The 14,815-nt window shown below is 42.2% G+C and overlaps 1 protein-coding gene across 1 annotated transcript in view; it reads left to right on the forward strand.

The window, feature by feature from the left end:
• pcdh1a (protocadherin 1a) overlaps positions 1-14,432 on the forward strand; it is a 130,459-nt gene extending 116,027 nt beyond the window's left edge. The window contains exon 4 of the mRNA XM_063013786.1: positions 13,195-14,432. Within this exon, the coding sequence (XP_062869856.1) occupies positions 13,195-13,547 (353 nt within the window). The 3' untranslated portion in view covers positions 13,548-14,432. The remainder of the gene's footprint in view (positions 1-13,194) is intronic.
• Positions 14,433-14,815: the final 383 nt, after the last annotated feature.

Raw genomic sequence — 14,815 nt, forward strand, 5'->3', positions numbered from 1 at the left:
TGTATGGGAAACCTGTTAATGTGTTCCATGGTCTCTTGGACTTGCATATATTTTAGGCTAATGTAAAATAATGGGGTTGTTTTTGACACTTATACACTGAAAATAACACAAATATAATATAAAAACACTGAAATAAAAAACTGATTCTTATATCCCAGAACCCCGAGCTGTAACACAAGTTTAAAAGTGAAACAGGAGGAAAATCCAGCTAAACACAGATACATGTGGACGCTTTCAGAGTGAATCTGATGGCTATTCCACACAAATGCAGATTTGTCTCATATTCACACTTTGATGATGTATTACCGCACTGCTCAAGCTGATCGCTGAACAAAGCGGCTGTTGATTGTTTTTTTAGTTTTTTTAATGCATTTTCTCCCCATTTTCCTCCCCCGCACTCAATTTTGTCTTCCGCTGCGACCAGAGATACCAGATTGCACCCGAGGAGAGCACGTCACTGTACACGCCTCTTCCGACACATGCACAGCCCTCCTCTTCTCGCCCCTGCTTTCTGCACAGTCATCTCTTCCACCAATCAGGGTCCTTACACAACGTATAAAGATCCACCCACCCACACATAGTCCAGCCCCCACCCTGCAGATACAGTGGCCAATTAGTATCTGCTGCAGACACTGCCAATTATGCCCGCCAGATGGTGCCCAGCCGACCGGTGGCAACACCGAGTTTCGAACCGAGGAGTTCAGAAACTCGGTGCTGGTGTGCAAGCGGAATCGAACAGCCTAGCCATTGGAAGGTGCACTTGTGAAGCCAAGATAAAATAAGTAGGGTTGCTTTATTTATTAGGATTTTAACATAATGTTTTACACACGTTTTATATTCATGACAGGAGAGGTAATTACTCGTTACACAAGGTTTATCAGTTCGCAAGTTCAATGTCAAACACAGTCATGGACAATTTTGTATCTCCAATTCACCTCACTTGCACGTCTTTGGACTGTGGGAGGAAACCAGAGCCTTTCCACACAGAAAGGACCCGAACAGCTCCACCTGGGAATCGAACCCAGGACCTTCTTGCTCTGAGCCACCGTGCTATTCCTTAGAAAGATTAAATGAATGTAGGAATGTGTTTGCATTTTGGTGTCATTTTGCAGAGCTAAAAGTCCTTAAAGAACTTCTCTCGTTTCTTTATTCACTAGCGTCACTGTGGCTCCAGTGACTTTACTGATTCTATCTGCTGTCTCTTAAAGGTCTCGTTGACACCTTCAGATTAATGGGAGGATTATTTAGAGTACTGTTGGCTACAGGGAAAAAAAAACATAGTGTGTTTGGCTGTGCTGGCAGATTATACACTGTATAGGCTGGCAGCAGAGTGGATGACTGTATAATGAGGAGAGCTGAATAATAAGCTCCGGATGTGCAGCAACACAAAACATGACAGAGCGGGTCAATTCCATAATCGTAAAGTCAAGTCCATTTTTATTATCTTCTCATCCACATCCAAATGTACTCAAACTAATAAAAATAAATCACTTTGATTATATTTTATATTTACATTTCCTTTCAGTCTGATGTAACTAAAAAAAATGAGCTTTTATACTGGACATAAAATAAACAATAAAATCCTAACAACAGACTTACTAATGAAATGTTTCATTTCATTTCTATCGACTGTTATATCCTGGTCAGGTCATGGTGGGTCTGTAACCCCCTGTTTGTGCCTATAACAGATTCCATTCATCTTGGGAAGTCTTTCCACAAGATTTTAAAAATCTGTGCCCATTCAGTCAAAGGAGCATCCGTGAGGTCAGGCAATAATGGAAGGCCTGGCTCTCAACTGATGTTTTAATTCATCCCAAAGGTGTACCACGGGGTTGAGGTGAGGTCTCTGTGCAAGCTCAGTGCAAGTTCCTTGACATGAATTTATGAGGCACAGTTATGCTAGAGGAGAAAAGGGCCTTCCCTAAACTGGCTTTTAGCAATAAGTGTAGTTAAAACAACTGAACTCAATATATAGGAGGTGTGTCCACATATTTTGATGTACTCCGTATTGTACTAACGATGAGTACTGAGTTGACTCCCTGTGAAGATGTGAATAGACATCAAGCTCTCAACATGACATACAAGGAGGAACATACAAGATAAAATGGTCACATGACTACAATCCCACCCAGTGCAGACAACTAAGAGAAGCTAAATCAGTGAGCACTTTAAAAAGCCTTTTGGCTTGCAGCCCAATCTGATTTTACCCCAGTTGGACCTCTCACATGGGTATGGAAAGACCCTGGAGCTTTTCCCTCCATCAGTTCGATGCAAGAGAAACAGACAGCAAGTCAAGCACTCTCTAACTACTGCAGTGCCCTGCCATGATGGCTGGCACTTGAGGGACTGGCTCTGTACAAAACTGACATGCACTTTTCTTATTTTCTGCCGAGTTCGGAGGAGCGCTGGCTTTCCAATCTCTGCCGGCGGCAGCACAATCCGAGCTCTGGCCCAAAACCCACATACATATTTAAACTTTATTTCCCTACCACACAGATGATATAGCCATCCATTCAGGTGCCAGCCTCTAATTATTCCCCAACAGTCCAATAGCAAGCGTGCCAATGCAGGCTAGACCTGCCAGCAATCTCCATAATAAAGGCCATCGCCATGCCACCTCCCTCTCAGCCAAGCGGCAGTTTTCCCACAGCTAAGAGGAAAATGATCCTTAGCCTAAGTATCACAGGCCATCAGGAGAATCTGGCAGCACCTTGTGGTTAATCAGCCTCCATCAGCCGCCCTATTTTTCTTTCCTGCGACTTTACCTTTCCGTCCTTTTGTTATCTTTATCAGCTGATCTGAAGGCTACCTGCCCAAAGTGGTCACCAGCCCTAACCTTGAATTTAAAATGCTGTTATCATGTGAAAAGTGGCTAAAGAAAAAGGAATGATGCCTGGGATAAGGCCTTGTATGCCCAATCATTGCCATCTCACCATCAGTGCCAAGCTCACCAGTGCAGAAAATAGATCAGGCAGGCATTCAATGAAGAAAATCTTTCTTATGGTTTGTTCAAACTGCAATGAAATGAAGCTTCTTTTGCTCCTCTAGTTCATTTTCTATGTATTGTTTGTCTACCGTTCCTGTCATGAACGTAACCAAAGTGTAAAACATGACGTTAAAATCCCAAAAAAACACTCATTACACAGGGTTCATCAGTTCACAAGGTAGATCGAACACGGTCATGGACAATTTAGTGTCTTCAATTCACCTCACTTGCATGTCTTTGGACTGTGGGTGGAAACCCACATGAAGACGGGGAGAATTTGCAAACTCCACACAGAAAGGATCGCCCCACCCGGGGATCGAACCCAGGACCTACTTGCTGTGAGGCGACAGTGCTACCCACTTAGCCCCCGTGCCGCCCCTTTTCTATGTACACAAGCATCTCCCATTTATAAATGCAAGCCAATTGTATGCAATCACCAGATCAGATTGGTGCAGAAACAAAAATAAATCCATATGTCTGCACAAAACATGACGTAAGTGGAGCCACGGCAGTAATGGGAGGTGGTGGGGGTATTTCGCTTATTATTTTTGCTTGTTATTTTGTTGTTGCTTGCTATTTTGCATAGCATATTCATATTACCCAAAGAGGCAATCTTCCTTCTTCCATATTTGGGCCATTCTAAATAAGCATTTTTTTTCTTTCTTTTTTTTTTTTACTATAAAGCACCTGTCTGCCTTAAATGCCAGCAGAGTATTTCAGCACATATTTACAAACGGCACCAGCTCAAGATAAAACAGGTCTGTGAACCCATTCTCAGCCCAATCACTTCTTAAATCTGGAATCGGATTATTATCAGATTATTCTGAAAACCACTGGGGTTACCAATAACTGACCATCATTGTTCATTATATTAGGTGTAGTATGTTTAAGATGGGTACCTAGTTGTCACACCTATTAACCTATCACTTGTCTTATTGTTTGCAACATTCAGTTTGGCAAAGGCTATTTTACAATTTGTGAGTCCTTAATAGCCAAGTGTGTGCATTGCCCCTTTTGTTTTGCTAAAAGCACCGCATTGGGTCTCTTTACCTTTGGCTGAACAGTGTCTATCAGAATTGTTTGGGTTTGGTTATTGTTAATCAGACTTTTTTCCTTCATAAAGCACTTGCCTGATTTGCTAAATGCATGATGCATTTTGCTGGCCCCATCCAGAAGCTTCTGTTAAGCAAAGCAATCAGGCTGAACTCTCTTTAAATAGGATGCAGCTTGGCGAAAGTGGACATCCACCATAGGTCTGAGACTCACCGTACCTGCCCATGGATCTACCCACTGAAAACCAAGCACCATTTATATATATACATACAGTATATATATATATATATATATATATATATATATATATATATATATATTGTTTATGCATTTTCTCCCCTTTTTCTCCCGACTTTTTAGCGCGTCCAATTGCCCGATTGCTTCACGCTTCATCTCCACCAATGCCGACCCCCGCTCTGATTTGAGAAGAACGAAGCTAACCCACGCCCCCTCCGACATGTGATCATCAGCCGTATGCATCTTTTCACCCACACTAGGCGAGTGCATATATGTGAATCAGCTTTGTGTACGGAGAGACACACCCTGATCAACGCAACTCTTCCCCGCCTCTGTGCAGGCGCCATCAATCAGCCAGCAGAGGTCGCAGTCGCATCAGTCACGAGGAGTCCCTATTCGGCTTAATACCCCACCCCTATATGAACAACAGGCCAATTGTTGTTCATGTGGCCGCTCAGCCGAGCCAGATGGCATAGCCGAGATTTGATACGATGTATTAGAGATCTCAGCTCTGGTGTGCTAGTGTGTGTTTTTACCGCTGCGCCACCTGAGCGGCCCTCCAGTTTTTTTTTTTTTTTTAAGGACTTACTAGTACCCTGTGACTTTAGGCACTGCACTGCTGGAGCTTTGGTCTTTTCATGTAGACAATGTGTCAACTGTTCGTCGGATCCCGGCCAGTACAAGCAGCAGCAATCATGATTTCTCCTTCAGTTTGGTTGATGCATTCAAGTATTATGTCACAGTCTCTTAGCTTGCCTGCAGATTATCCTGCAGATATTTAAGTATATCTTTTCATGGGACAACACTGACAAAATGACACTTTGACACAATGAAAAGTAGTCTGTGTGCAGCTTATATAACAGTGTAAATTTATTCTTCCCTCAAAATAACTCAATATACAGCCATTAATGTCTAAACCACCTGCAACAAAAGTGAGTACACCCCTAAGAGACTACACCCCTAAATGTCCAAATTGAGCACTGCTTGTCATTTTCCCTCCAAAATGTCATGTGATTTGTTAGTGTTACTAGGTCTCAGGTGTGCATAGGGAGCAGGTGTGTTCAATTTAGTAGTACAGCTCTCACACTCTCTCATACTGGTCACTGAAATTTCCAACATGGCACCTCATGGCAAAGAACTCTCTGAGGATCTTAAAAGACGAATTGTTGCGCTACATGAAGATGGCCAAGGCTACAAGAAGATTGCCAACACCCTGAAACTGAGCTGCAGCACAGTGGCCAAGATCATCCAGCGTTTTAAAAGAGCAGGGTCCACTCAGAACAGACCTTGCGTTGGTCGTCCAAAGAAGCTGAGTGCACGTGCTCAGCGTCACATCCAACTGCTGTCTTTGAAAGATAGACGCAGGAGTGCTGTCAGCATTGCTGCAGAGATTGAAAAGGTGGGGGGTCAGCCTGTCAGTGCTCAGACCATACGCCGCACACTACATCAAATTGGTCTGCATGGCTGTCACCCCAGAAGGAAGCCTCTTCTGAAGTCTCTACACAAGAAAGCCCGCAAACAGTTTGCTGAAGACATGTCAACAAAGGACATGGATTACTGGAACCATGTCCTATGGTCTGATGAGACCAAGATTAATTTGTTTGGTTTAGATGGTCTCAAGCATGTGTGGCGGCAATCAGTTGAGGAGTACAAAGATAAGTGTGTCATGCCTACAGTCAAGCATGGTGGTGGGAATGCCATGGTCTGGGGCTGCATGAGTGCAGCAGGTGTTGGGGAGTTACATTTCATTGAGGGACACATGAACTCCAATATGTACTGTGAAATACTGAAGCAGAGCATGATCCCCTCCCTCCGGAAACTGGGTCGCAGGGCAGTGTTCCAGCATGATAATGACCCCAAACACACCTCTAAGACGACCACTGCTTTATTGAAAAGGCTGAGGGTAAAGGTGATGGACTGGCCAAGCATGTCTCCAGACCTAAACCCAATAGAACATCTTTGGGGCATCCTCAAGCGGAAGGTGGAGGAGCGCAAAGTCTCGAATATCCGCCAGCTCCGTGATGTCGTCATGGAGGAGTGGAAAAGCATTCCAGTGGCAACCTGTGAAGCTCTGGTAAACTCCATGCCCAGGAGAGTTAAGGCAGTTCTGGGAAATAATGGTGGCCACACAAAATATTGACACTTCAGGAACTTTCACTAAGGGGTGTACTCACTTTTGTTGCCGGTGGTTTAGACATTAATGGCTGTATATTGAGTTATTTTGAGGGAAGAATAAATTTACACTGTTATATAAGCTGCACACAGACTACTTTTCATTGTGTCAAAGTGTCATTTTGTCAGTGTTGTCCCATGAAAAGATATACTTAAATATCTGCAGAAATGTGAGGGGTGTACTCACTTTTGTGATACACTGTATGTGTGGAAAACTAATTCTGGTGGTATACCAAAGGTTGGAGTTTCTATTTACTGAATCCTGGCCAGTACAAGCAACAAGTACCTTATTTGTTAAGCAGTTTGAATGATTTATTACAAGTATTGTATTAGTCTATCACCTTGTCAACCTTAATGATGACTCAAAATGGTTTGAGATGTCAGCAGTTTTGCATACTTCCAAAAGCAGCTTTATAGCATTAATATACAGTGCCCTCTGGTGCCCAACTGTAAAAAATCAATCCTTGACACTAATAGGCTTTTTTTTAAACATTTCCTTCTGTAACTTAACATATGTATGTCTGAAACACTTTTCCCAAAAGAATACAATGATACTTTTGGCTTTTGATGAATTCAGCGTCTCATTTTTTTCTCCTGGTTCCTCTCATCTCTCTGGCAGGGAACATGATGTACTCAGAGGTGTCAGCTTGTTAGACTGAACTCCTGAATATGATAACAAGCCTGGCACGCTGCGTTGAAGAAAAAAAATGCAGCTAGTGTCATTCTACTGGTTCAGTCATGATTATCTTTATCCAGACGGTATTGTCTTAAACACTAATGACACTGAGGATTAGGGCTGAGTGATATGACTAAAAAACTCATATCTCGATATGCTTTTGAGAAGTAGCGATATACGATACGATGCGATAAAATGTAAACTTAACAAAGTACAGTGGCATGCCACTTCCATTTTACTTCAAATAACTGAAATTTGAAAAGGTTCAATATTTGATAATGCTTTGCTACCATTGCAAAATAAAAGTGAACGGTAAACAGCAGATCAACCACACAGCAGCATAAAATCATAACCGCTGCTTACCTGAGCTTCTCTTTTTCAAATCTATGCCCGTGTGTTGTTCCATTAGGGATATAATCCACTTAATTCTTTTATATATATATAAAATATATATACACTGATCAGCCATAACCACCTCCTTGTTTCTACACTCACTGTCCATTTCATCAGCTCCACTTACCATATAGAAGCACAATTACTGACTGCACAATTACTGACTGTAGTCCCTCTGTTTCTCTACATACTTTTTTAGCCTGCTTTTACCCTGTTCTTCAATGGTCAGGACCCCCACAGGACCACCACAGTGTAGGTATTATTTAGGTGGTGGATCATGCTCAGCACAACAATGACACTGACATGGTGGTGGTGTGTTAGTGTGTGTTGTTGTTAGTTTTTAAATAACATGTCCACTCACTGTCCACTCTATTAGACACTCCTACCTAGTTGGTAGGAGTATTTGATAATGCTTTGCGAAAGAAAATGTGCAGCACAGCACTTTTGTGCTGTTTTAAACGTTCTCAAATGGTAACCTAAATGTATCCTAGGCAAATGTGTACTAGGCATACTCGATATAACGAATATAGTCATTTTCAGTATCGTGTAAAAAGTAATATCGAATATATCGATTTTTGCAATATACCGCCCAGCCTTACTGAGGATAAGAGGATGTTTCGTTTTTGGAGGTGGTGCAGAAATGATGGTTTAGCTTAACTCCAGAGGTGTGTTGCATGACAGATTAATAGCATGAATGACCACAGAGCGACACTTTTAATTCGTCGTGCAACATGCTTTCAGAATTAAGATAAACCCCCACTGTACCTCCTTAGCTTCAACCGGGTCAGAACTTCCACTTGATTAGCGCGCAACGGTGCACTCCGCCTCCACAGGTGGGCATTCGAGCAAGAGAAAGGGGCAATAAATTGAAAGAGTGAAAAATCAAACAGAAACCCCCCTGTGCCCCAAGGCAGAGGATCAGACACAGAACAAACCTGTCACAAACACACAAGTCTGATGCAAGCTTACTGCAAAACCTGTTCATTACATATGTGTGTGTGTGAGTGTGTGTGTGACATGTTATTCAGACCTGTGACTCATCCCCTCTCTCTTTCTCTCTCTTCTTTGGACTACAATCATATTTTTCTTCCATTTATTCGTTTTCTCAAACCACTTTATCCTGGACAGAACATCAATCTATCACAGGCTTTCACCCGCTTGCCCTTACGTACTCAGTTTCACCTAGCAGCAATTCAGACTAGTCTATCCACCTTTCCCATGTTCTTGGGAGGTAGAAGGAAATCAGATGATGAAAAGTAAACACACCCGGACACAGGGAAAACAACTTCTTACAGACAGCAACCGAGGGCCGAGAATATTGAGGTCCCGAGGACCCATGTTGCTGTGCGACGCCCACATTATATTGTACCTAGTGTAGGTGTGGGTGAGTGAGCGAATACATGAGTGTGTGTTTATAGATTTATGGTCCGGGTGTGCTCCTGCTTTTGCAGCCGGTGTGTCTGAGTGAACTCTGGACTCTCTTTGACCCTAAACAGGATTAAGTGGTTGCTGGGGATGGTATTACAATGGTGGTGTGGGTGCTTATGAAGGCAAAACTCTTGCCTCTGGGTACTTGATGTGTGGAGATTGGTGGGTTACTCCATATATGCAGATGCTCTTTCTAAGTATTGAGGCAAAGGGTGGATTGACAGCTCTGAATCATTCCTAGGTGTGAATGAGTGTGACTGCAGAAGTAAGTGATGCACCATTATGGATAGGCTTCCATAGTGGTGTGAGTGGTGCACAGTTTAGGTAACTGGAGACCAAGGTTTAAATCCCACCCTTACTCTATGTGTGCATGATCTTCCCATGACTGCATGGGTTTTCTTATGTACTTTGGTTTTCTCTCACATCTGCTTTAAATGTGATGGATTAGCACCCTGCCCAGTTTTAATGGCATAAGCTCTTATTCCATCGTGACCCTGATCAGCGCTTATCAAATGAATCGATGAATGAATGTAAGAAAGCAAAGAAGACAGCAAGATCCACAATGATAGCAATAGTGCTGTAATTGAGAAGCTTCCTCTTTCTCTCTCTCCTCTCTCTCTCTCTATCTCTCTCTCTCTCTCTCTCTCTCCTTCGCTCTGTGTGAGTGGTGTAAGTGGTGCAAGCGTGGTATGAAGTGCTGTGGTGATGATGCCACAGCTATAGTGTGTTTGCCAACCTGGATGCTTTCAGGCTTTGATTGTCTAACAAGAAATGGAGAAGCTTTTCTCCTCTCAAACACACCATCCAGCTCATACAATCCCATTAGCTACTGCTTACAGCCACCGGCAGCTGCACACACACATAGATGTGCGCACACACACTATCAGCAGTACACATCCAATACATTCGGGATACATCTACAGATTCAATGTTATAGTGAGACCAAACAAGCATTAAATCTGATATTCTTTTAGGTGTACACTTCGAGTCGGAGGATCCGCTTTCTATTTACACACAATCCTGCCTTTAGACTTTGTACTTAAAAATTTTAACAAAAAATATGTATTTATATGTGAACAAAGAAAATATTCAGGCATTTTAAATGTACATGATGTAGATCATGATGTAGTACATTTACATTTTGGGCATTTAGCAGACGCTTTAATATAGAGCAACTTATAGTAAAGTACAGTTTCACTACTGTAGTTAAAGTAGACAACAGTCCAAGGAAACAAATCTGCTGAAACTCTGTTAGAACAAAGTAGAATTATTATTTTTATTGCTATAGATGCTAAGTGCTGTTATTCCTCATCCTAAGTGATTAGTAAAGATGTTGGTCTTTAATCATCTTTTGAAGACAGTGAGAGACTTAGATGTACAAACGGACAGAGGAAGTTCAATCCACCACTTGGGTGCTAGTACAAAAAGAATATAGATATTATAATAGATATTATTTAGGTGGTGGATCATTCTCAGCACTGCAGTAACACTGACATGGTGGTGGTGTGTTAGTGTGTGTTGTGCTGGTATGAGTGGATAAGACACAGCAGTGCTGATGGAGTTTTTAAACACCTCACTGTCACTGCTGGACTAAGAATAATCAGCTAACCAAAAATATCCAGCCAACAGCGCCCCGTGGGCAGCGTCCTGTGACCACTGAAACAGCAGCAATATATGAGCGATCATCTCTGACTTTACATCTACAAGGTGAACCAACTAGGTAGGAGTGTCTAATAGAGTGGACAGTGAGTGGACACAGTATTTAAAAAGTCCAGCAGCGCTGCTGTGTCTGATCCACTCACCTCACACACTAACACACCATGTCAGTGCAGTGCTGAGAATGATCCACCACCTAAATAATACCTACTCTGTGGGGGTCCTGACCATTGAAGAACAAGGTGTAAGCAGGTTAAAAAGATATGTAGAGAAAGGGATGGACTACAGTCAGTAATTGTAGAACTACAAGTGGAGCTGATAAAATGAACAGTAAGTGTAGAAACAAGGAGGTGGTTTTAATGTTATGGCTGATATAATGAAAACAAAAAAGCAGCTTAATATCATGATGCTTCCACCACCATACTTTACTGTGGTTTTGATGTACTTCCCTACCCTCTTTATAATAAGTCTAAGAGCACATTGTGATTCTCTACCAAGGTGTCTGTGGGTTCTTAAAAATGCTGTCCAACTGAATGCACACCAGCGCATTCGAGTCAATGCTTTAGATCATTTTACATTAAATAAAAAATGTTCTTTGTTTACGTTTAAAGTGACATTTATAGGTTTGAAAAGGCAGTGAATGTCACTGGGGTACCTGCAGAACTTTTGCAATGTTTGATTGAAAACGGCTCATGAAATTCAGACACATTCCTCTGAGCGTGTGACATTTCACTGTGGAAGCTTCAGGGTGTGTTGCTTATTTTCCTTTATGGAAATAATATTTACAAATATATTTTAGTGCGAGGACCAACGTTGTTTTTGTGGTTGATGTTTTTCTAGAGCTCTTGCTAAGAAAAACCATTAAAATACATGTTTAACATTTAGGACCAGAGCACTCTTTATTTTCTGTTTTAAGTGCCTGTGTGTGTGTGTGTGCTACACTCTGATTGTTTGAGGACTCACACAGCGGTAGATACAGCAGATTTAGGCGCTTGTGCCTCGGCTTGTTGGAATGAGGTCACTGGCTCTCGGCTGTGTTTAATTCATTAGGAAAAGTGGGATGGGAAATGGATAGCAATCAAGAGCGCACTAATTTCAGCCCTGCCACTCAATGCCACCCAACATTCTGCCTTTAGGCTCAATTCAACTCCGTTTATAGGTCATAAATATGTGTGTGTGTGTGTGTGTGTGTGTGTGTGTGAGGGTGTATCATAGAGTGGGTGTGGCCTGTGAATATATTTGTGCATAAAATAAAACCATTTACAAAACTGGGGCAATTATATTTATTTTAATCTTAACCTAATTATTAGGAGGGGTGTCCACATACTTTTGGCTATGTATTGTAAGTATTTAGTCTGTGTGTGTGTCTGTGTGTGTTTGAAGGCTGCACAAATGTACATGTATATACTCTCCACACACACACGCACAGACTCATTCTCACTTCAGTGTACCCTCACTGGCTGATCAAAGCCCATCAGTAGCAGCAGCAACTACCACAGCGCATAGCAACCACACCGCCATGCATAGCAACCATGCCACCACACAAAGCGACTTCTCAACAGCTCATAGCAACCGTTCACTAATCGAGCGTGTCTGGCTGCAGGTGATCTGCGCTTTCTGATGCACTCTGACTTTGGTTGTGAACCCTCCAGCTTCTGGTTTTATGCAAATGTAGAATTTGCACATCGAGAAATCTGGATTAAAAAGACAGAATTTTAAAAGGATGCTTGAATAATGTAATACATTTATGCTGTGGATTAAATAAATAATCAATCATTTCTGCCTTTGTGTACCAGTGGTGGGCTTGTGCAGGTTTGATGATGTCATTGTGCTCATATTTAGAGTATTTTACTGTGTAGTTTATGCAAACGCAATAAGGAACATTTGCTGTAGTCTATTGCATTTTGGAAATTTGCTTATGGTTTGCATGGTGCAGACAAGAGGAAACATTTTGTTCTGGTTTCTTTGTTGCCTGTCTTTTGTTCATTACCGAAGGCATGGAGAGTGCTGTATTCTTTGTATATGTTTTATTGCATAAAGAAGGGCACTGTATCGAACATTATTATTATTAACTCTTTTTTTTCATACAGGGTAGGGAGCGGGATAGGGATCTCATAACTGATGCAATTACGACATCTGCTGGCTGATTAATGGCTGATTAATGCTGATCAGGGTGTGGCTCTCCGTGCACAGGGCTGATTCGCATATGAACACACCTCGTGCAGGTGAAAAAATGCAGTCGGCTACTGCTCACATGTCGGAGGGGACATGCTCTCCTCAATCGGGGCGGGGGTCAGCACCAATAGAGAGGAAGCATAACGCAATTGGGTAAAAAAAAAAATCGGGAGAATCAGGGAGAAAATGCATTAAATAAATATATAAAGAAAATAATTTCTTATGTAAAATAAATCATTTATAGTGACTTTTACAAAGTTAATAGTAGTAAACATTTTACATAGTGATTTATATGAAATGTGAACAAAATAAAAATAAATGTATTTATATTAAGAAGTAATTTGATGCACATGAGCACATATTTTTCCTTCACTGTTCTACAGCATACCAATTTTTGCATTCTCATTGTTTTCTGCAGACGTTCGCTCGCTGCCAGACGTTGCCATGACGGGAACCTGCAGTCCGGAGTGTAGCGAGCTCGGCCACTCGGATGCCTGCTGGATGCCCGGACAGCCTTCGCCTGCTCGCAAGACACGCACCCTGCCCAAACTCTCCACCTTCGTGCCTTACCAGGAGAGAGGGACCCTGGGACGGCTTGCGAACGGCGAGCCCCGGCCCCGCCTTCCGCCTTCCCGCAGTGCCTACGTCCCCAACGACCACTCCCCTAACGACCATGTCCCGGTGGAGGAGGTTCCTTTGAGCGTCACATCCGAGTTCCCACCCACCAGCTCCACCTCCAATCACGCCCCTAAACGCGAGATATACCTGTGAGCAAAGCACCATTGTTGAAAATAAATTGCAGTGAGATGCGCGGAGCAGAAATGCGAGGAAGCGCGGAGTGAATGAGAATAGCGAATCAGGCTGTTCGTGGACTTGTGGTAGAGTGTATTTATATGTCTATTTATTTATTTGCTCATAAATGCATAAATTTGTCTATTTATTATTTTACTCTTTTCACTGATAAAACAGCTTGAACACTGAATGACTTAGCTTCTTTAGCCTGTGGAATGTTTACTGGATCTTTTCGGACAGTGTGACCTGAGCTGTAGTGCCATAACAAGCCTGAAGCACCTGCTCGGCTTCTTCTAGAGTTTTCTGGATCGGATCCTTGTCCGAACGGAGCAGCATTAGTACCTGTATAGCCGTGTAAATACATTTCTATGGTGTGTATATATGAGTATTGCAACCAGGTTCGAGCTGGGATCAAAAAAAGAAATATATATCTATTAAAAATGCTACATTCCGAACAAATCAGCCTGAACACAGGTGGTATTGATGGTACAAGTGGTGCTAATGGCTAGAGATTCACACGCAGCTCCACACTCTGGACAGTGTGCCGTTACGAACTTGTATCTGGCACGACCAGCGCTCTGTTCTATAGCTTACCTTGTGTGTGTACGAAACCTAACTGATGTGTTTGGCACTGTGAACCCTAAACTCCACCCAGCAGGTAAAGCTTTTGGAACACAGCTTCCTGTGAAGCTACAACGGCTTTTCTTTTTTGGGAGAAAAAAATCTGCACTGAGCCTTGACATTAGCAATTCTCTGTGTCAGGAATTGATGGACAGTCGGAGTGACCGCCCAGTCTGACTGAGCTGAAACATCTTCACATTTTCACAAGCTTCTCTTTCAACGTTTCTACTCATCATCATCTATATGACCATCTGGTCTTGTGATTACACATTTCTAGGTCTAAAAAACTTTACACTTCTGGTGACACTTTCATAAAGGCTGGTGTTTATAAGGCTACATAAGTCCTATATAAGTACTTAAGCTCTTTATACTTCATACTGGCAAGGGTACTAGGCTAGAACTAGCTTCAGCTGTTATAAAGACTTACTTTATACCAAATGTCCAAATTGGTATCAATCCATCATTGGTATAAATTGGGAGTTCCTAAAGGAACATGGAACATAGACGCTAGCCTGTAGTCAGGTGTAGTCGGGAGAACATTGTTGAAACTTATTCCTATTAAAGCTATAACAATAGAAATATCAATATTCAGGCGGTAGGGTGGCACAGTGGTCTACTCGCAAGTT

Source organism: Trichomycterus rosablanca, chromosome 18 (assembly GCF_030014385.1).
Source record: "Trichomycterus rosablanca isolate fTriRos1 chromosome 18, fTriRos1.hap1, whole genome shotgun sequence".
In the NCBI taxonomy this organism is placed as follows: Eukaryota; Metazoa; Chordata; class Actinopteri; order Siluriformes; family Trichomycteridae; genus Trichomycterus; species Trichomycterus rosablanca.